At 39.6% G+C, this 22359-nt stretch overlaps 1 protein-coding gene across 4 annotated transcripts in view; it reads right to left on the minus strand.

Annotated features, from left to right (window-relative positions):
- DNAAF11 (dynein axonemal assembly factor 11) overlaps nucleotides 1-22359 on the minus strand; it is a 75215-nt gene that overhangs the window by 12286 nt on the left and 40570 nt on the right. For all 4 annotated transcript variants that reach the window (XM_024741012.1, XM_024741013.1, XM_024741015.1 and 1 more), the window contains exons 8-10: nucleotides 22271-22336; nucleotides 18890-18959; nucleotides 18082-18177 (exon numbers count right to left, since the gene is read on the minus strand). In XM_024741012.1, coding sequence (XP_024596780.1) covers nucleotides 18082-18177; nucleotides 18890-18959; nucleotides 22271-22336 — 232 coding nt within the window. The remainder of the gene's footprint in view (nucleotides 1-18081; nucleotides 18178-18889; nucleotides 18960-22270; nucleotides 22337-22359) is intronic.

Raw genomic sequence — 22359 nt, forward strand, 5'->3', positions numbered from 1 at the left:
TTTCTTACAATGATAAATACTGTCATAACAATAAGCCAGGTAATATAACCGAGAAAGATGACTGACGGAATGTAGCTGGCCACGTTAGCACTGATGATCAGGAAAAGTGCCTGTTTAAAGGAGGCACTTTGTATCACCTGTGTGATACAAAGGAGACAGGCGTGAAAAGAAAAAGGGGGCAGAGTGCACTTAGCAAGAAAAAAACCAACAAGTACAAAAGTCCTGTGGTGGGAAGTGAGGCTATTGTGCTCCAGGAAAGAAAAAAAAGCCAAGTCTGGGCCATAATGAGAAGAGGAAAGTGGAAGAAGAAGATGCTAGAAATGCAGGCAGATGCTAGCTCGTACGGAGCCTTCAGGGCCACAACAAGGAAATGTGAATATCACTCCAAGTGCAACGGGAAGCCATTGGTGGGCTTTAAGCAGAATAAAATGAACTGATTTATGTGTTTAAAATGTCACTTTGGCTTCTGCATGGAGAAAGAAAGGGTGGAAAGAACAGAATCAGGGAAAACAGGGAGAGGGCATCAGAGGTGGTCTGGTTGGGCCATGACACTGGCTTGGACAGGAGTGAAGAGGGAGATGGTGACAAGTGACTGGATTCAGGGTACATTTGGGCAGTAGTGCCAACAAGATGTAGGTTGTGAGGGTCAGAGATATGTCAGGGATGCCTCCTAGTCTTTGACTTGGCCAGCTGGGGAGATGATGGTGCCATTTTCTGAGACAGGAAAGACTGTGAGGCAAAAAGATCTGCAGAAGGAAATCATGGGTTCACTTAACCACTTTAAATTAGTCACGCCGATTACAAATTGGTTTGTCAGTTGGCAGCTGCTTGTAAAGGGTCTTTGATTCTAAAGCCTGTATAGTTTGCTAATGTTTACATTTTTAACTTTCCAAGTAATATATATTTTTTATTCCTTTTATGATTTAATCACATTTTAGGACAGTATTTTCCAATTTTATTTGTTGGTTTACCCTATTTCATACACAATTTTATTTCTATTGACTTGTAATTAAATGTAATTTCTATAATTTTTCATTTGGAAATTAGTGAACTTTTCATAGGGTTTTGTTAATTATGAACTTTTTAAATGATCTTAATTATATTATTCAAATAATAAATGGTCCTACATTTTGTTGATCATATCAAAGACAGAAATTGGTCATAAATCTTCCAGTAGAGCTGATTCTGTTGATTTTCCCTATGTTTACAAGAACTTACATTTTATACATTTAAATAATGTACGTCTAATAAATATAAGGCAGTGGATCTTTATTTTATATTATTTTTTGTTACTATAGAATAATCCTGTTCCATTAAATGCCTTTGTGCTTTAAATTTTGTCACCTCTGATATTAATTTTGTCATAACTACTTTAATTTTGCTTGCATTCAGCTAATAGGGCTTCATGCATTCTTTTCTTTATACATTTCCTGTGTCTTTTAGATTCTTGTAAACTGTACAGCGTAACTGATTTTACATCAATTACCTTCCTACAGATTTTCTTTTTATGTTTCCTTCCTCATGCTTTCCAATTCCATGTAACTGTACTGACTTTTGTTTGCATTTATTTTCTGTAATACTTTGTAATTTACCTATTTTTATTTAATTCTACTCAATTTCCCTAAAAACATTTATATTAAATGTTAACATGAATAAAGTGTAATATATATATTTGGGGGTTGTGAAATAGAAAATATTTATGTTTGTTCTCTCCACTCACACTTTTCCAATTTTCACGTTTTAATCTAAGTTGTATAAATCACATTGTTTTCTTCTTGTACCACCTTCTTCCAAGGAAAATAATAACTTTTGGAATCTTTTCGAAATCTTATTCAAAATAATTAAAGCTATTTCTATAAGATTACAGGCTTTTAGACTAATACTTTAGAAGATGACAGTGTCTCAGTAGCCAAGGACTCATGGGTGAGGGATGTAATGGGGACTGGGGAATGAGAAGCCCTCATTAGGTCTTCAGTTCAATATGACATAGCAGGAAGATATCACAGCCTCAGTCCCAACCTGCAAAAGGACATCCTTAGGCGTCACATCTTCCTTCCACATTCAGTACACATCTTCCTTTTTTTTTTGCATTTCCAAGACCCTACCATAGGTGCCTAGCACACAGTAGGTACTCATTAAAATACATGGAATATTTGAATGAGCGAATGAATGAATGAAAGGCAACAGATTAGAACTAAGAGCAAAGACCCCTGGAGATGCTTATTCCTGCCTATTCTGTCTACAAATGGGGAAGAGGCAGGAGTTCTGTGGGCTGCAGCTTCATGTATGCTGGGCCCTGTTGGTGCTGGGTCCAACTAGTGAAGGAGAGATTTAGGGAACCATAGAAAATCCTAGCAGCTATGACTGTGACAGTAGTCTCTGAGTTAGTAACATAATTTCAAGTTTAAGCAGAAGAATGGGAAACTACTTAACAAGTGTCTGAGTCTGTTTCAAACTGGGACTTAGAAACTGGGGCAAGGGCAGGTCTGGGTTTGCGGCGGTGACAGTGGCTTCAACAAGGAGACAGGACCTATCATTTAATTTTCGCTTCCACAGTAATTTGCACAGTGCTTTATTCATACTAGGTACTTAATAAATCTTTCATAAATTGAATAAATATTTTAATTGATTAATTAATAATTCATTAATTGTCTAAAGTTTTTCAGAATTTTGCAGGAAGTTTTCCATTTCTGAGTTCTACCACCTTATTTCCATGGTGTGGCAAGCCAAACATGCTAAATCATTCCCTCATCTGGTTAATAACTTCCATATAGTTTATTTATGGATGCGGCATGTTTTTCCTCCACCATCATTTAGCTTAAGTATACACATTTAATGTCTTCACTCATGCTTCATCAGTAATTTCTAAAAATGTCTCCACTTTTTTTTTCTTCATAAAACTTCCAAACTCTCTAAGCCCATTAGATAGCAACCTGTCTTGACATAAGCCCGTTGTTTGATCTGGAGGGGAGGGGAGGTGTGTCAGTTACTGGCTGAACAGTGCCCTTCAGTGAGGCTCTGCCCCATAAATGACATAGACGACTGCCTAGCAATACTTAAGTCACCTTTAGAAGAACTGGGGCACTTGAAAATTATCCACCTTCTTACATATTTCTGGTGTTCATATTTATTAGTTAAATCCATAATACTGGTGTCGAACAGTTAAACGTGCAAAGCTCAGATTCCTGCAAAGGAATACTATTAATATAAAACTTTGGAATCAATAAGACTTTTTTATTTTCCTCTGGCATTAGAGGAAGTTAGTATTTATACCCAAATTTACTGTTGACATTTTAACAACTTCATGATTTGTTAACTGTTCTGATTGACTTCACTAAGAAAGGCACATAATTCACTGAGCCTGTTAAACAAAAATATTCCTTTAAAGAAAACAAGCTCTTTTTTTATCTTTAAAAAAGGTCATTAATCCACAATTAGAAAATATATAAATTATTTAAAAATCTTTGAACAGATAAAAATACCTGGATAAGTCAAACATTTTTGAAGTATATTCTATGTCAAATAAAGACATAATTGGTAGCAAAGAAAATTTAAATTTTTGAAAAATTGACCAGAAAAATAAGAAGGATAAGAATACTGGCTTTGATTCCAAAGATACCCAAGCTGTCTGAGGAAGAATTTTAAAGGTGCAATTACTGACATTCATATGTAAAATCAATATTGACAGTTGCATAAGACAGCTTCATGGCTTTGAAATAAAAGGAGAAAAAAATCTATCAAACGGTTCCTTCAAAATTCTTTTATACTTGTAAAGTGCAATCTTATTTGACAGCTCCCCATGGAGGATCATACACACACACAGCCTAAGATTGCAAATGATATTTTATTAGGTTAGGACAAACATCAAGAATGATGATGATGTTTTAAAAGAAAAGAAAATATCCTTTTAGAATCTTACTAGACATAGTCTGAGTGGGAAATATCCTCCATGTACATGAAAATGTTCACGATCATTCTTGTTTGTTCTAGGCCAGCGATAGTTCAGAAGTGCTGGCGAGTTCACATTACCCCATTCCCCACACCCCGCAGCAGGGAAAAGCCATCGAGCAAATATTCTCAGCGGTTGGTTACTACTATCCCAGTTCCATCACCGCTGAGTTATTCTGAAGCACGTGTTTTGCACTGTCTCCTAGAGCTTTCCCGCTGGGGCTGCTGACACTTTGTCTTGACTGCCTTTCCTTCCCTACTCCATGACCAGCATCCCCATACTCCCCAAATAAACCACTGTACCCATCTCCCTATGGAGGCGTCTTCTTCTGGGAGGCTGCAAATTTAGGAAGTGTTTTACAGTTCAAATGTGAGTCTGCGTCTCACAATTTAGTCTCTGCAACAACCGTGGGACTCTCAAGTTTCCCTCGAGGCGGATGAGTAGGAACATGGTATAACCAGATTCCAAAATACCGACTAGGTTTCTACTGGAATCCCGCTCAAGTCTCTCTGACCACCTCGTTTAATTTTCACAGTGGGCTGGGTACTTATTTGAAAAAAGATTCTCTATCTCCCTCTCTCTCTCTACCTACTTACCTATCTACCTACAAGCCTGTGCTCTGCAATGGGAGAGACCACAGCAGTGAGAGGCCCGCGTACCGCAAAAATAAAAAAAAATTTTTTTTAAAAAGAGATGCTTCTATGATGGGGAGCCTGGAAAAGAGGTGAACACCTAATTGGAGTTGCTTTTAGAGATTATGAGAAAAGAAATGGAACAGAAGATATAGATGTCTGCTTTAAGAGTTTCACTGTGGGGCTTCCCTGGGGGCGCAGTGGTTGAGAGTCCGCCTGCCGATGCAGGGGACACAGGTTCGTGCCCCGGTCCGGGAAGATCCCACATGCCACGAGGAGATGTTACAGCATGTTTTCAAATGTAAGGTGTATAGCAGAAAATTCAGTGAAGAAGTAGAGAGAAGAGAGAATTGTCAGAGGGGGAAAAATGGTCCTTCAAAGGCAAGGGGTAATAGGAGGCAACACACATCTGGAGAGTTTGGTTAGATCACAGACAGTTCATCATAGAATCAGGATGGCCACAGAGGCTGAGCAAGGAAAGATGTGATGGTGACAGTATGTGGAGATGATCTTTTCATGCTTTTATTTTTTTTTTCTATTTTCTTTTGACATTTTTTATTGGAGAGAATTTTGAGGCCAGGAGGATGTTTTTTGTTGCTGGTGGTGGTGGTGGTGATTTTTAATTTTTAAAATATTTCCTTTGTGGGTAACACCTCTTTGCACCTTTTGAAAAGTTATAGGATCATCCTTGTAATGGAGGAATTTTGACATTGGTCTGTTTTCGGTAATTTTACTTAGAACTCGTTAATTGCTTTTGATCTGAATATTTTAATTCTTATGTTTTTAAGCTCAAAAAATGTATGACTTCTAAAATTGTTCTCATTTTGTTGGTGTGACCATAACTAATTCTTTGATTAGACTTTCATCTAAGTGCTCTATATTTATAATATCTTGCATAGTTTTTTTTTTTTTTTTTTTTTTTTTTTTTTTTTTTGTGGTACGCGGGCCTCTCACTGTTGTGGCCTCTCCCATTGCAGAGCACAGGCTCCGGACGCGCAGGCCCAGCGGCCATGGCTCATGGGCCCAGCCGCTCCGCGGCATGTGGGATCTTCCCGGACCGGGTCACGAACCCGTGTCCCCTGCATTGGCAGGCAGACTCTCAACCACTGCGCCACCAGGGAAGCCCTTGCATAGTTTTTAGCTCTTGTCCTTTAGCTACATTTTAGGAAGGCTCTTCAAGCTATTTTCCACATTTGCTTTGTTTTCCATGTCATTCCTTCTATTTAATATCGCCATTGCAGACTTTAATTCTGCTACTTCAGTGCTGGTTTCCATTTTGTTCTTCCTTATCTCATTCAGCACCTGTTTATCTCTAACTATTGCCTTTGCCCTCATCTTGTTGCATTCTTACTTGTCTCCATTCTCTATTTTTACACTTGCTATGTCCTCTTGGACCCTATTTAGAATTGCCAAGTTTTCTAAAATTTCCCTTTGATTCCTGCCAAATATCATTTTCTTTTTCCTTTTTATTTTTTTATTAACATCTTTATTGGAGTATTATTGCTTTACAATGTTGTGTTAGTTTCTGCTTTATCACAAAGTGAAACAGCTATACATATACATACATCCCCATATCTCCTCCCTCTTGCATCTCCCTCCCACTCTCCCGATACCACCCCTCTAGGTGGTCACAAAACACCAAGCTGATCTCCCTGTGCTATGCATCTGCTTCCACTAGCTATCTATTTTACATTTGGTAGTGTATATATGTCCATGCTACTCTCTCACTTCATCCCAGCTTACCGTTCCCCCTCCCCATGTCCTCAAGTCCATTCCCTATATCTGCGTCTTTATTCCTGTCCTGCCCCTAGGTTCTTCAGAACCTTTTTTTTTTAGATTCTATACATACGTGTTAGCATACGGTATTTGTTTTTCTTGTTCTGACTTACTTCACTCTGTATGACAGACTCTAGGTCCATCCACCTCACTACAAATAACTCAATTTCGTTTCTTTTTATGGCTGAGTAAGATTCCATTGTATATATGTGCCACATCTTCTTTATCCATTCATCTGTCAATGGACACTTAGGTTGCTTCCATGTCCTGGCTATTGTAAACAGTGCTGCAATGAACATTGTGGTACATGACTCTTTTATGGGACTGTTGGGTCGCACGGTAGTTCTATTTTTAGTTTTTTAAGGAACCTCCATACTGTTCTCCATAGTGGCTGTATCAACTTACATTCCCACCAACAGTGCCATCGCGTTCCCTTTTCTCCACACCCTCTCCAGCATTTATTGTTTCTAGATTTTTTGATGATGGCCATTCTGACTGGTGTGAGGTGATACCTCATTGTAGATTCAAATTCTATTGATTTGAGTCTTTTCCCTTTTTTTCTTGATGAGTCTGGCTAATGGTTTATCAATTTTGCTTATCTTCTCAAAGAACCACCTTTTAGTTTTAGTTATCTTTGCTATCGTTTCCTTCATTCCTTTTTCATTTATTTCTGATCTGATCTTCATGATTTCTTTCCTTCTGCTAACTTTGGGGCTTTTCATTCTTCTCTAATTGCTTTAGGTGCAAGGTTACGTTGTTTATTTGAGATGTTTCTTGTTTCTCGAGGTAGGTTTGTATTGCTATAAACTTTCTTCTTAGAACTGCTTTTGTTGCATCCCATAGGTTTTGGGTTGTCGTGTTTTCCTTGTCATTTGTTTCTAGTTACTTTTTGATTTCCTTTTTGATTTCTTCAGTGATCTCTTGATTATTTAGTAGTGTATTGTTTAGCCTCCCTGTGTTTGTATTTTTTACAGTTTTTTTTTTCCCTGTAATTGATATCTAGTCTTATAGCGGTGTGGTCGGAAAAGCCACTTGATATGATTTCAATTTCCTTAAATTTACCAAGGCTCGATTTGTGACCCAAGATATGATCTATCCTGGTGAATGTTCCATGAGCACTTGAGAAGAAAGTGTATTCTGTTCTTTGTGGATGGAATGTCCTATAAATATCAATTTAGTCCATCTTCTTTAATGTGTCATTTAAAGCTTGTGTTTCTTTATTTATTTTCATTTTGGATGATTTGTCCATTGGTGAACGTGGGGTGTGAAGTCCCCTACTATGATTGTGTTACTGCTGATGTCCCCTTTTATGGCTGTTAGCATTTGCCTTATGTATTGAGGGGCTCCTACGTTGGGTGCATAAATATTTACAATTGTTATATCTTCTTTTTGGATTGGTCCCTTGATCATTATGTAGTGTCCTTCTTTGTCTCTTGTAACATTCTTTATCTTAAAGTCTATTTTATCTGATATGAGTATTGCTACTCCAGCTTTCTTCTGATTTCCATTTGCATGGAATATCTCTCTGCATCCCCTCACTTTCAGTCCGTATGTGTCCCTAGGTCCGAAGGACACAAGAGTGGGTCTCTTGTAGACAGCATATATATGGGTCTTGTTTTTGTATCCATTCAGCCAGTCTGTGTCTTTTGTTTGGAGCATTTAATACATTTACATTTAAGGTAATTATTGATATGTATGTTCGTATTACCATTTTCATAATTGTTTTGGGTTTGTTATTGTAGGTCTTTTCCTTCTCTTGTGTTTCCTGCCTAGGGAAGTTCCTTTAGCATTTCTTGTAAAGCTGGTTTGGTGGTGCTGAATTCTCTTTGCTTTTGCTTGTCTGTAAAGGTTTTAATTTCTCTGTCAAATCTGAATGAGATCATTACTGGGTAATTTTGGTTGTAAGTTTTTCCCTTTCATCACTTAAAATATGTCCTGCCACTCCCTTCTGGCTTGCAGAGTTTCTGCTGAAAGATCATCTGTTAACCTTATGGGGATTCCCTTGTATGTTATAAGTTGCTTCTCCCTTGCTGCATTCAATATTTTTTCTTTGTATTGAATTTTTGATAGTTTGATTAATATGTGTCTGGGCATGTTTCTCCTTGGATTTATCCTGTGTGGGACTCTCTGTGCCTCATGGACTTGATTGACTATTTCCTTTCTCATATTAGGGAAGTTTTCAACTACAATCTCTTCAAATATTTTCTCAGTCCCTTTCTTTTTCTCTTCTTCTTCTGGGACCCTCATAATTCGAACGTTGGTGCATTTAATGTTGTCCCAGAGTTCTCTGAGACTGTACTCAATTTTTTTCTTTACTTTTTCTTTAGCCTGCTCTGCAGTAGTTATTTCCACTATTTTATCTTCCAGGTCACTTATCTGTTCTGCTTCAGTTATTCTGCTATTGATTCCTTCTGGAGAATTTTTAATTTCATTTATTGTGTTGTTCATCATTGTTTGTTTGCTCTTTAGTTCTTCTAGGAACTTGTTAAACGTTTCTTGTATTTTCTCCATTCTATTTCCAAGATTTTGGATCATCTTTACTATCATTACTCTGAATTCTTTTTCAGGTAGACTGCCTATTCCTCTTCATTTGTTTGGTCTGGTGGGTTTTTACATTGCTCCCTCATCTGCTGTGTATTTCTCTGTCTTCTCATTTTGCTTAACTTACTGTGCTTGGTTTCTCCTTTTCACAGGCTGCAGGTTCTTAGTTACTGTTGTTTTTGGTGTCTGCCCCCAGTGGGTAAGGTTGGTTTAGTGGGTTGTGTAGGCTTCCTGGTGGAGGGGACTGGTGCCTGTGTTCTGATGGATGAGGCTGTATCTTGTCTTTCTGGTGGGAAGCACTGCATCCGGTGGTGTGTTTTGGGATGTCTGTGAACTTAGTAATTTTTAGGCAACCTGTTAATGGGTAGGGTTGTGTTCCTGTCTTGCTAGTTGTTTGGCATGGGGTGTCCAGCACTGGAGCTTGCTGGTCATTCAGTGGAGCTGGGTCTTAGCGTTGAGACGGACATCTCTGGGAGAGCTCTCACTGATTGGTATTACAAGGGGCCGGGAAGTCTCTGTTAGATCAATGTCCTGAACTCAGCTCTCCTACCTCAGCAGCTCGGGCCTGACACCTGGCTGGAGCACCAAGACTGTGTCAGCCACACAGCTCAGAAGTAAAGGGAGAAAAGAAAAGATAAATAAATAAAATAAAGGTATTAAAATTAAAAATTAAGAAATAATTATTTAAATAAAAAAATTAAAATGTAATTTAAAAAAAAAGAAAAGAGCAACCAAACCAATAAAACAAATCCACCAATGATAACAAATGCTAAAAACGATTTTTAAAAAAAAATCTGACAGACAGAACCCTAGGACAAATGGTAAAAGCAAACCTATACAGACAAAATCACACAAAGCATAAACCTATACGCTCACAAAAAGAGAAAAAGGAAATATATATATATATATATGTATATATGTAAAATAAAGGAAGAGAGTGACCAAATCAATAAATAAATCTACCAATGATAATAAGCTCTAAATACTAAACTAAGGTAAACATACAACTAGAAACAAATTAGGTGCAGAAAGCAAACCCCAAGTCTACAGTTGCTCCCAAAGTCTACTGCCTCAGTTTTGGGATGATTTATTGTCTACTCAGATATTCCACAGATGCAGGTACATCGTGTTGATTGTGGAGATTTAATCCGCTGCTCCTGAGGCCGCTGGGAGAGATTTCCCTTTGTCTTCTTTGTTCACACAGCTTTGGATTTGGCCCTGCCTCTGCGTGTAGGTCGCCTGAGGGCATATGTTTTCACCCAGGACGGGGTTAAAGGAGTGGCTGATTCGGAGGCTCTGGCTCACTCAGACCGGGGGGGGAGGGAGGGGTATGGAATGTGGGGTGAGCCTGTGGAGGCAGAGGCTGGCGTGACATTGCACCAGCCTGAGGTGCATTGCGTTCTCCTGGGGAAGTTGTCCCTGGATCACAGGACCCTGGCAGTGGCAGGCTGCACAGGCTCCCGGGAGGGGAGGTGTGGAGAGTGACCTGTGCTTGCACACAGGCTTCTTGGTGGCTGCAGCAGCAGCCTTAGCGTCTCATGCCCATCTCTGGGGTCCACACTGATAGCTGCAGCTCACGCCCATCTCTGGAGCTCATTTAGGTGGTACTTTGAATTCCCTCTCCTTGCACACCCCAAAACAATGGTGTCTTTCCTCTTAGGCAGGTCCAGACTTTTTCCCGGACTCCCTCCCGGCTCGCTGTGGTGCACTAGCCCCCTTCAGGCTGTGTTCACGCAGCCAACCCCAGTCCTCTCCCTGGGGGTCTGACCTCGGAAGCCTGAGCCTCAGCTCCCAGCCCCTGCCGACCCCGGCGGTTGAGCAGACAAGTCTCTCGGGCTGGTGAGTGCTGGTTGGCTCTGATCCTCTGTGCAGGGATCTCTCTGCTTTGCCCTCCACACCCTTGTTGTTGCGCTCTCCTCCGTGGCTCCAAAGCTTCCCACCCCCTGTCTCCGCCAGTGAAGGGGCTCCTAGCATGTGGAACCCTTTCCTCCTTCACGGCTCCCTCCCACTGGTGCAGGTCCCGTTCCTATCCTTTTGTCTCTGTTTTTCCTTTTTTCTTTTGCCCTACCCAGGTACGTGGGGAGTTTCTTGCCTTTTGGGAAGTCTGAGGTCTTCTGCCAGCGTTCAGTAGGTGTTCTGTAGGAGCTGTTCCACATGTAGATGTATTTTTGATGTAGTTGTGGGGAGGAAGGTGATCTTCAAGTCTTACTCCTCCACCATCTTGGAGGTCCTCTCCCAGATATCATTTTCAAAGATAGGTAGGTCTCTTTTAGATTATCAGGATGATATTACCTTTTCCTTGTGATACGTTACTTTTATTTGGTAGGGCCTATTTACATTTTTCTTCTTCTGTTTTTTAAAAAATTTGAAAATTAAAAATTTTACAAAAATTAAATTTTAATTTAAAACATTAAAAGGTATAATTAAAGATTTATATTAAAATTTTCACTTAAAATTGAAATTAAAATTTTTTTCTTCTTCTTTTTAAAGAATGATAAGACCTATTCAGACTTGGTGTTTATGTCATCAGATAAGATAAGTGGCTTTTCCTTGAGTCTTTTTTTTTAATTGGGTCTATTTTTTCAGTGTTGGAAGTTTTAGGAAAAGGCTGAGGATGAGAAGTAATGTTCTAAAAGAGTAGAAGTATGAATGGAACAGGAAAACCTAGCAAGATGACCAGGAGGCCCTCACTATAGACCCTCTTGAAATTAACATTCAGAGAATAAAAGTGAGTTTATGTTGGGTACATTGCAAGCATATTTGAGTAGAGAGAAAGTACTGAGAAACACGTGTCCAAATAATAAGGGAAAGGGAGTCTGAGACTGTGTTTTCTAGAATCACCGTGTGTGATATTGACCTTAATACGTGACCTTCGTCTCCTGTGCTCAATATAGCAGAATCAAGCAAGATGTTCACCAACTGAAGTTGTAGATATATTTTGCTGTTCAGTTCAGATGGTACCTTCTTTAATCTCAGTTAATTATTCTGAAAGAACACCCAAAGGAAATCATGAAGCATATTCTTGGAGTGTTCCTGGAACTTGTCAGTTGAGAACCTAGATGGGAGCTTAATTGAATGACAATGCAAGATTCTCCGTGAAGGCAACATTTCAGTTAAATCTTGTTAACTTGGACTGTGGTGAGATCATGTGTCAGTCCCTTCCAGGCTGATGATGAGAAGACTGTGTATGGACATATCACTTAGTCTGACCACACATTTCAGAAAATATACCGAAGGCCAAGCGTAAACTCTTAGAAAATGCCATGGGGAATAATCCTACTCAGAATAGGAACGAAAATCATACACACAGTACCTATAAATAAACTTTAGAAAATATGTAGCATCTATAGAGAGAAAAGTGCAAAGCAAAACTTCTGAGGGACATAAAATGTGAGTAATAAATGGAAAATACATTATTGTAGTGCAGATCCGATTACGTAGATATATCAGTTCGTTCCCACAACAATCTATAAATTCAATGCAACTCAGTAATAAAAATATTTACTAATAGGAATTAATATTGATTAACTTGACAATACTGATTACTAGTAATGGGTAATATTAATTAATAGTAACATGAATGCAGTGTGTATTGTGTCCCAAGTGCTCATCTAGGTGCTTTACACATTAATTTATATAGTCCTCAAAACAACCTTTTGAGGTATGAATGATCATTAATATCACTTTATGGACAAGGAGTCTGAGGCACAGCACAGAGGGATTAATAATTTGCTCAAGGTCACACAGCTGCTGAGCAGAAGTATCAGGATTTAACCCAGGTTCTCTGGCTCCAGAGCCCATTACTTTAATCATCTCTTTTTACTCTCTCTAAATGGTAATAGCAATAAAAATTCAAATGGCATTTCTGGAGGCAGAATTTGATAAAATTATTTGAAAGTTAACCTGGAATAATACACATGGAAAAACAATGAGGAAATGGTTGAGGAGGGAGGAGAGGAATTAGGGGAGATTCGTGTTCTAAATATTAAAATATATTTTAAAGATGCATTTAATGCATTCACTCGTTCAACAAAAATTTATTGAATACCTACTCTTTGCCAGTTTCTGTTCTAGGTGCCAGTGACACAGTAGTAACAAGAACAGACAAAAGTCCCTACTTTCATGAAGCTTAAATTTTTGTTGAGGGAGATAGATAGACAAAGAAATAAACAACTAAATACATGGACTGTCCAGTGGTGATACGTTCTATGAAGAAAAATACAGCAGGAATAGGGGATAGAGAGTACTGGGATGGGGAAGGGGAAACTTTTAAAATATCGGGATCAGGAAAGACCCCATGGTAAAATAACACTTAAGAAAAAAAAAAAACCTGAAAGACGGGAGAGAACAAATCATGACGATATCTGGGAGAAGGGCATTCCAGCAGAGTGAACAGTACGTGCAAAGGCCCTGGGGTAGGAGGATGCTTGTCACATTTGTGAAATAGTGAGGAGGCCAAGGTGGCTGGAATGATCAGAGGGTAAAGTGGTAGAAGATAACGTCAGAGAGATAATGGCAGGTGGAGGCTATCAGGGGATTTTGCTTTTAACTCTGAACGACTAGAAAACAAGACTTGGTCTGATTTACATATACTATAAAATTATCATTTGGCTGCTGTGCTGAACAAAAAAGAATAGTGAATTTCCGGTAGACAGGTGACACCCATAGGTCCATGTTTCTTGACTGGATATATCTAATGTAATAAAAGGCACTGGAGACTGAGACTCTACACCAATCCCCAAAGCTAAGACGAATGAATACAACAGTGCCGGAAGCTAGAGAGAAATGCCACTGACAAGTGGAGCAGGATTGAGAAAAGCCTCATGAAACACAGAATGTTTCCTACTCCTCTATTACCTGGGCAGTTGACCTTCTTTCTATTCCCTAATGCCACTTTCTGAGAAAGCCAGAGTACCTTTGCATCCACTACCCCACTTGCCACTTCTAGCCAAGACATCAACCCTTGAAATCACGGTGGAGGAGATGGCCTTCTGGGAGATGTGATGTATAACGAGTTACGTTATAAAGATGGCAGATGGAGACAGGAATTCTGTAGGGAATGGCAAGGATTGTGATATCTGTGTATTCTATCAACCCACAGATTACAGACTTGGTGGCAGATGTTGGAAAGCATCTGGTATTGTAGAGCTAGCATGAGATGAAAGTCCCTGGGATGTGGAGCTGAGCTGGGAGAACCCACCAGCAGGTCAGCAACAGAATATCTAGCCATGACCCCTGTGACAGGGAACAGACTTAACGAAACTTGCCTATTTATCGGCACCCAGTCTGTATAGATCCGGCTTCATTTAGGGGTAGGGAAGGGAAAAGGATCCATTTGACATCTATGACAAAATACTGAATGAAATGTATAATAAGAAATATTTGAGCACTTTGTGGATTCCATTACAAATTGTGTCCTTGAAAAAATGTATACAAAGTTAATCACTGAATTTCCACAGATAAACACAATATAATCATCACAGCACAGACATCATCAAATAGATTAGCTTTTCACAAGTATTCTTTACAAATACTATCACAAAGAAGGAAAAACTAAACAGCAAATTTGATCTTCTTTTCATTAATTTAGAGTATCCAAGTATTATAAACTACTAAGGACTATATTAGACATTTCCGGAAGTACTAAGTTATCACTTAACATATTGACCACACTGTTCTGTGAAAGAAACAAAAGTATACCTAAGTGTCCACCTGATCTTTACAAAGTGCTTTAAAATTCCAAGAAGATGCCTCAGTCGTTATAACGCAAGTCAGACACGGACAATGCCACAGTAAGGTAGAAGCCTGTGCAATACACAGTAAGGTAGACACACAAAACGACTCAGTGGATGAAACTTCGGTACTTCAATTGTTTCCATCAATAGGAATTATGAAGATGTTAACTTTTAGTAACACATATTTTTAATAGTAAGTAAGCATAAGTGAAGTTAGAATTTTATTTTTTAACTTTTGATGACTTTTTAAATTTAATTTTTAAGAAAAAGCTTTTGTTCTTTGAGCTTTACAGTCCTTACAAATACCTAACTCATGAGTCAAAAACAACTAATTCAGGGCAAGAAATAGCTACCTTTTAGGAGGAATAATGACAGAGGTGTATAAAAGAAATGATAAAAGTAAATAAATTAATATTTAATAATTAAAAGGAATAATGATAAAGATAGCTTCACATCCATGTTACTTTTAGACAGTAGTCTAAAATCTTAAAAAAGTATATACCTCAAAGGAAAAAATGTTACGCATAGTTTCTTATTAAGAAAAAAAAAGAACCATTCTGATTCTTTCTATGTAAATTATCTCATCTTCAACCAAACACTTCTAAAATGCCTTTTCTTTAATAAGCCATTTTTTATACTTTTTATGTGTATGTGACATGAAGATTTAAACAGATATAAAGACAAAAAGGATAACGGAAATAGAATGTTGTATTCATTTAAAAGATTCATAAGCAGAGATAGCAGAGGTCTTCTGATCAACTGCCTGGCACCCTGTAAAAGGTACACAAATACACAAATCATACGTCTTGATTTCCTTTTAGGAAAATAGCAGTTACCATTTAATCTTTGGCTTTTCAGTTAGAATGGAAATTTCAAAAAAAAAAAAGAAAGGAGAATGCTGATCGCAGTGTCATTCAAATGTCTCTGTCGAAACACTGAGGTAATTGAGTTATCGCTTAGATTTCCCTATAGGATATTCTAACTGGCATCGAAGCATTTCCTTAATTTGTTGTAGTCAACAAGGACAATGCGATTCTTCCCATTGTGTTTGTTGTTTTATTGCTTGACAACAAATTGTATTTACTGTCTTATTACCTCAGAGTAAAAATACATAACTGATTACTCATAATCTGTTACAAAACTGGCTTTGGGAAAATGAAGGATTATTAAACCATCATAGAAACCCTATTGGTTAATCAAGTTTATAATCTTTGTGTCCCCCAGGTCCCTTTTCTTTCTCACAAGGAGAACCCCATGTTGACTGGTTTATCTACTCTTCCCCTTTGAAACCTGAGTGACTGGGGCAAAGCTGACCCTACCCTTAGCTCATGGGATGAGATAACAGTAACCAAACATAAAATAATAGGAACGAAGAAAGGGCTACCATCTCTTTGGCCAGAGATTGGTTTCATTGTCCAGGGTTAAGCTCCTCAGGATTTGTTAGCCTCTTCAGCTAAATTAGCCAGATCAGTCCAGAGGAGTTTTTATTCCATGGCGATGGGAGAGGTCCTCTCTCTGGTCTTTCTCTGATTCTCTGTCTTTCCATTTTTGTGCAAGGTAAGAACACGAAAGCAAGTCACCCCAGTTACTCATGTAACTCATGTCAAGAAGGAAGTGCTCACGTCAAGAAGGAAGCAGGTCTGAGTACAGAGCTAACATATCAGAAAGGGCCTGACCCTCCCCTGACTGGGCCCTCCCAACCTTCCGTATCTTGTTACAAGAGTTGAAACACTTCTTTCCGGTTAAAGCCAATTCTGTTTGGAGTTTCTGCAGCTTGCAGCACAAAACATCCTAACTCATTCACAGAGCCTGTATTGAGGAATTGGAATATTCCATATAGACAGATGAATTTTTTTAAAGTTTTATTTCCTTAAGTTTTTTCAGCATTGTCATCTATCCATGTTAAGTCTGTTAAGGCTTCTAAACAGCTTCTGTCTCAGACATTCAGCTCTGAGATCAAAGTTAGAGTCTGAAAGTCAGCGGAGGGAACACTACCAGTCATTAGAAGTCAGCCATATCAAAAGTACACATATAATGTATAGCTGATTCACTTTGTTATAAAGCAGAAACTAACACACCATTGTAAAGCAATTATACCCCAATAAAGATGTTAAAAAAAAAAAAAGTACACATATAGTTTTGTTCTCTATGTCTGTGAGTCTGTTCCTGTGCTGTATACAGATTCACTTGCATTATTTTTTAGATTCTACATATAAGTCATATTTTATAGTACTGTCTTTCTCTGTCTGACTTACCAAGCATAAGAGGGAGGGGGAGGGACAAATTAGGAGGATGTGATTAACAGATAAAAATTACTATCCATAAAATAGATAAGCAGCAGGGATTTACTACAAAACACAGAGAATTATATTCGTTATCTTATAATAACCTACACTGGAATGTAATATGCAAAAAAATCCTAAAAACAAAAAACAGAACACTTTGCTGTATTCCTGGAACTAGCGCAATATTGTAAATCAATTATACTTCAATTAAAAAAACTGAAAAAAATACATATACGACACTTCTCCTTCCAAATAAAAGACAAAAAAGAGTTTTAGTTTAAAATACTATCTTGGGCTTCCCTGGTGGCGCAGTGGTTGAGAGTCTGCCTGCTAATGCAGGGGACACGGGTTCGAGCCCTGGTCCTGGGAGGATCCCACATGCCGCGGAGCAACTAGGCCCGTGAGCCACAACTACTGAGCCTGCGTGTCTGGAGCCTGTGCTCCGCAACAAGAGAGGCCGTGATAGTGAGAGGCCTGCGCACCGTGATGAAGAGTGGCCCCCACTTGGCGCAACTAGAGAAAGCCCTCGCACAGAAACGAAGACCCAACACAGCAAAGATAAATAAATTAATACACTCCTACCCCCAACATCTTCTTTAAAAAAAAAAAAAACTATCTAGTCCATATCATAAAAATAATACAAAGAGCAACAATGATGGCATCAATAAGTGCTCACTATGCTATGAATTTTATGTGTATTATCTTTCTTAAAAGCGATATTAGGAAAAAGAGGCCCAGAACCAGGTTAATAACTTGCCCAAAGTCACGAATCTAGTAAGCTCAATATTTGAAATTCAACCACACTTTTTTTAAGAGACCCAAGGCCTACTACATCTTCTTTCAAAGTTATTGGTAAGGAAAGTACTGATTACCATGTGCCGGGCATGCTCATGGCGCCTGTGATCTACGCACCCCTCCTCCACACTCTGGTCTGCCAGGTAGGAAGGCTGGGAGGCGGGAACTGCAGGTAGGAGGAGTTACAACAGTCACAGCGCCCCGGTCCCAGCTCTCCCTTCTCACAGGCCTTTGTTCTCCTACCTGAGCTGGTCCAAGTACATTTTCTGGCTCTCTCAGCCCATAAGACCTTGATCACAAGTCATCAGGAGCCCTGGCAGGCCACGTTCCTCTAGGAACTTGAGGTTTGAACAAATGAGGCTACCTACCTTGGGCATGTAGACCACCAGATGCCCTGTTGTCTGAGCTCTTTTAGCAGAGCTGCTATCAGGTTTGACTTCTGCAGGAAGGACAAGCTGAAATGGCTGAAAGCAAACAGGAAGTGTGGAGAGTGAGTGCGTATTACACGAGGGGGTTACTTTAAGAGGTGTTTTCATTACAAATTTAAGATTCACCGTTATTTAAAAAATCTGCTTAGGCTTATTAGGAAAAAAATAAAATATGGGCAATGCTTGATATGCATGAACGATTTTACGAATTTTAATTAATTGTCTGAGGAACGGTTAGTCACAGATCGTGACTGGTCCATTTATGAGAACATGGCTGATAAAGGATTTATAGATAAAACTTCTTGTCATAGAACATCAACACATTTCCATTTTAATGTCTTCAAGCTAACTGACATGAAAGCTCAGAATCAGCAAAAACTACTATTTCAAAAGTGATAAAGTTACAGTTGCTGTGAATGAAATCACCGACAATTTTAAATGGGTATATTATTTAAGTGGGTGTATTATTTTAAATGGGTACATTATTTAAATATAACTTCAAGCATAGGCTACCCATACATGACCATCTTATCAGCTCTGAAAAAAGTACTAACAAAACAAACACAGGTTAAAAATACAAATTTTATCATACCACTCCCGTCATTTAAAATCGTGTGTCTAAAAAAACAGCACTCTGACTGGGTTTCTCTTTTTCTATTTTAAAATCACTTAAATCTGTTTTGAGGCAAGCTAGTTTGATTCAAGGCTGAGCTTCTGAAATGGGAACAGCCCATAGGGTCACACTTACCTTTCCCTTGACCATCACTCGCACATAAGTTGGTTGTACGTCAACATCGATTAAAGAGGTGTCCATATACCTTCAAAATTCAACAACCGAGTGTTATGATTTTCAAAACCATTTAAAGAAGTGTAAATACAAAGTCCCACTTAAGGGACCATTTTAAGTGAAGAAAGTTTACAATTTCCATGCTAAACAGGTCTTAGAATATTCATCTTAAATTCATGCCCAGACCGCCGGAAATTCAACATATCAGCAATTTCATTTTTAGACCCACAGTACACTTGGCATTGATTGCCCCTTACCCCAAAATATCTGCGGCCTGAAACACCAGAGGTTTGCAGAGAACGGCTTGCCTTGTTCCTTCATGAATATTTTATTTTAAGCCCCTAAGGCTGACTTGAATAGCCAGGAATGCTGAATCCACTAAGCTCCTGCGTCCTTAGGGCTCTCGATTCCCTGCAGCTGTTCTGCAGCTGCCCCATCCTACCTCTCCCGGAAGACTGGCTCCGCAAGCCCATCCTGCCCAGCAAGCCCAGCCCTCTCCCTCTATGGCAATGACCTCAGGATTGGGGGCAATTGTTCTCTTATACTTCGTGAGCAGAGGAAAGGTTTAGATTCCACATCACTCGTTAAAATAAGAAGTTTGGCCAAATGATTATTTTTATACGTGTTAAAATATTTGAAAATGCAGCGATGATTCAAAAATCACAAACATCATGGCAGGTAGGATGATACAGGGGTGACAGGCTCAGGTTTTAGCCACACAGGCTTGTGAGGACTGACTCCACCTTCCCCTTCCTGCTTTATTACCCTGGACCACATTCCTTAACCTTTCTAAGCCTGTCTCCTCACCTGTAAAATGAGGATACAAATAGTGCCTATCCCCTAAGATTGCTAAGAAGACACGTGCACCATGCCTAGTACATAGTTAGTGGTGATAAAGCATTGTTACAATTAATGAAAAATTAAAATAATAAAAAGTAGAGTCAGGTTTTCCTACAACTTCATGTTTATTATCTACCACTTTAACTATGGATTACAGATTCTTTTTCGTGCTTAGGGCCGCCTAAAGTTCCTCTGCCCCGACCTACAAGGGTTTTGCATGTGCTGTTCTCCTCTGCCTAAAATAATCTTCTACCGGTCCTTTGTAGAGCTCGCTACATCTTATCCTTCAATTTTCAGTGCTCACGTCCCTGGCTTTCCATTTTTCTCCAGCCATCCCCTCCACCGCCAACCACCAGACTACACACACCATTGTTCTCCATCCCTGAACTCTGTCCTTTTCCTGTACGGCACTCTTCTTCCTTTGTAATTACCTATTAGATGCCTGCCTATGTATTGTCTGCCATCCCCACTGGCCCGTAAACCCAGGAGAGCAGGGACTGTATTCAGAACAGGCTGGTTACAGTCTCCCAGTGCGTGGCATTCTACAGCTATTGGAAGGAATAGAAGCAGGAAGCAGACATGAATGAATGAACTTTCATGCATACATCCATGTGCCAATGAAGATAACAAGGAATTTTAGTGTAATAGTTTGGACAGAATCATGTGAATGGAAGGATTTTTCTACTTAGACAGGAGAAATATCACTAGTCCTTGAAAAGGTACATGCACGGGGAAATGAGGAAAGTTTTCATCTGAGGATTAATGTTAAGTAGCTAATCGAGCTAAAAGGAGAAAGAGGTACACATTCACTGAACTCCAGGAATAAGGCCTAAAAATGGAAAGGACTTAAAAGGATGAAAAAGGGAATGTTTAACTGAAAAACAGCAGAAAGGGAAGCTCAGGGAGTTGGAGCAACAGAGAACATGCAGTCAGCTGGAGGAGGGCTGGAATGGAAGGCAGAGCTTCTTAAAGGCAGGTGACCTGGCAGCAAGTGGGCAGAAGGGCTGTTGGAGGCGTGGGAGACACAGCTGAGTGTGATGAGGGAGGGCTGCACCGAGAGCCGGCCCCCGTTCACGCCGGCCAAAGATGGACACACCCCAAGTGCCCGTCAGTGGGTGAACGGATAAACCAAAAGGTGGTCTCTCCATTCGATGCAATATTATTCAGCCACGAATATGCTACAACATGGATGAACCCTGAAGACATTACAGTGAGTGAAAGAAACCAGACACAAAGGCCAGATGTGATTCATTTACATGAAATACCCAGAATGGGCAAACTATGGAGACAGAAAGCAGATGAGTGGTTGCCAGGGGAAGGGGGGAAATGAAGAGTGCCTGCTTACGGGGTACGGGGTTTCCTTATGTCTGAGAAAATTTCCTGGAAGTAGATAGTGGTAATGGGGTCACAACATTGTGAATTTACTGAATGCCACTGAGTTGTACAATTGAAAGGGTTGAAATGGTGAATTTTAAGTTATGTGTATTTTATCACAGTTAAAGAAACAAAGTTGGACCTAAGACTGAGGGTTCACATTGTGGCTTCTCCAATTACCATGTTTACTTTCACAAGACTCACCCCCCCTGGGTAATCCCAGGATAACAATCTGTCCCATGCCACTGGGTTACTGAGAAGTTAAATGAGATAGAGCATGTAATAAAATCCCCAAAATAGAAATGCCTTTATTACAACTCATGAATGTAAATGTTCATTGATTCCATCGTCAAAATCATTCATTCATTCACCCATTTACTCCTGTACTTACTGAGCTCCTAACGGGTGTCAGGCACTGTTTTAGGTGTTAGAGACATAAAGAGGTAGGAACAAAACAAAAAAAGTTTCTGCCTCAACTACACATTTTTCAAAATACAGGTAAATTGAGAGTTTGTCAGGTAGAAATAAAAAGCAGGGAGAGGTGGAAGGACGTGCTGAGGCAGGGGTGGTACTGGTCTATACTGGATGGTGAGGCAGAGAAGCCTCTATAATAAAGTGACATCTGAACAGAGGCCTGAAGGGCATGAGGACACCTAGGGTGAGAGTGATACAGGCAGAGGGAGGCACAAGGACAAAAGTACTGGGGTATCGGTGGGTCTGAAAGGGCTGGAGAAGCAGAAAGGTCCTGAACAGGGATCCTGAAATCATCAGCAGGACAGAGGAAGTGAGCCAGGACCTGGAATCTTCAAGGAGGGAGGCAGATGGCCCGGGTGTCTTTAAATGGCTTCAACAAGGAAGCGTGGAAGGTGACACAGGCTGATGGTGTGAATGTCACAGCTGTGGACAGTTGTGGGTTGGGGGAGAGCAGCTCTCAGGATGCGGGGATGAGGGGTAAGCAAGCAGGGAGTGCGGGGGTGAAACCAGTCAGGACGTAGGACGTGGCCTGGGAAGAGGTGGCAGCCGGTGCTAAAGAGGCCGCTGTTCATGTTTAAGAACTCAAGGGGCTGTGACTGAGAATGAAAATAGCAAGAAATGCCATGAAATAAATGCATAATAAAAGGTCTTTACCTATATACAGCCAGGTCCAGGACGAGCTGGTTACGCTTTTCATCATCTCTCAAAGAGAAGTCAAGTCTAAGGAATAATCCATTTGGGGC

This window comes from Neophocaena asiaeorientalis, unplaced genomic scaffold (genome assembly GCF_003031525.2).
Source record: "Neophocaena asiaeorientalis asiaeorientalis breed wild unplaced genomic scaffold, Neophocaena_asiaeorientalis_V1.1 scaffold177, whole genome shotgun sequence".
Lineage (NCBI taxonomy): Eukaryota > Metazoa > Chordata > Mammalia > Artiodactyla > Phocoenidae > Neophocaena > Neophocaena asiaeorientalis.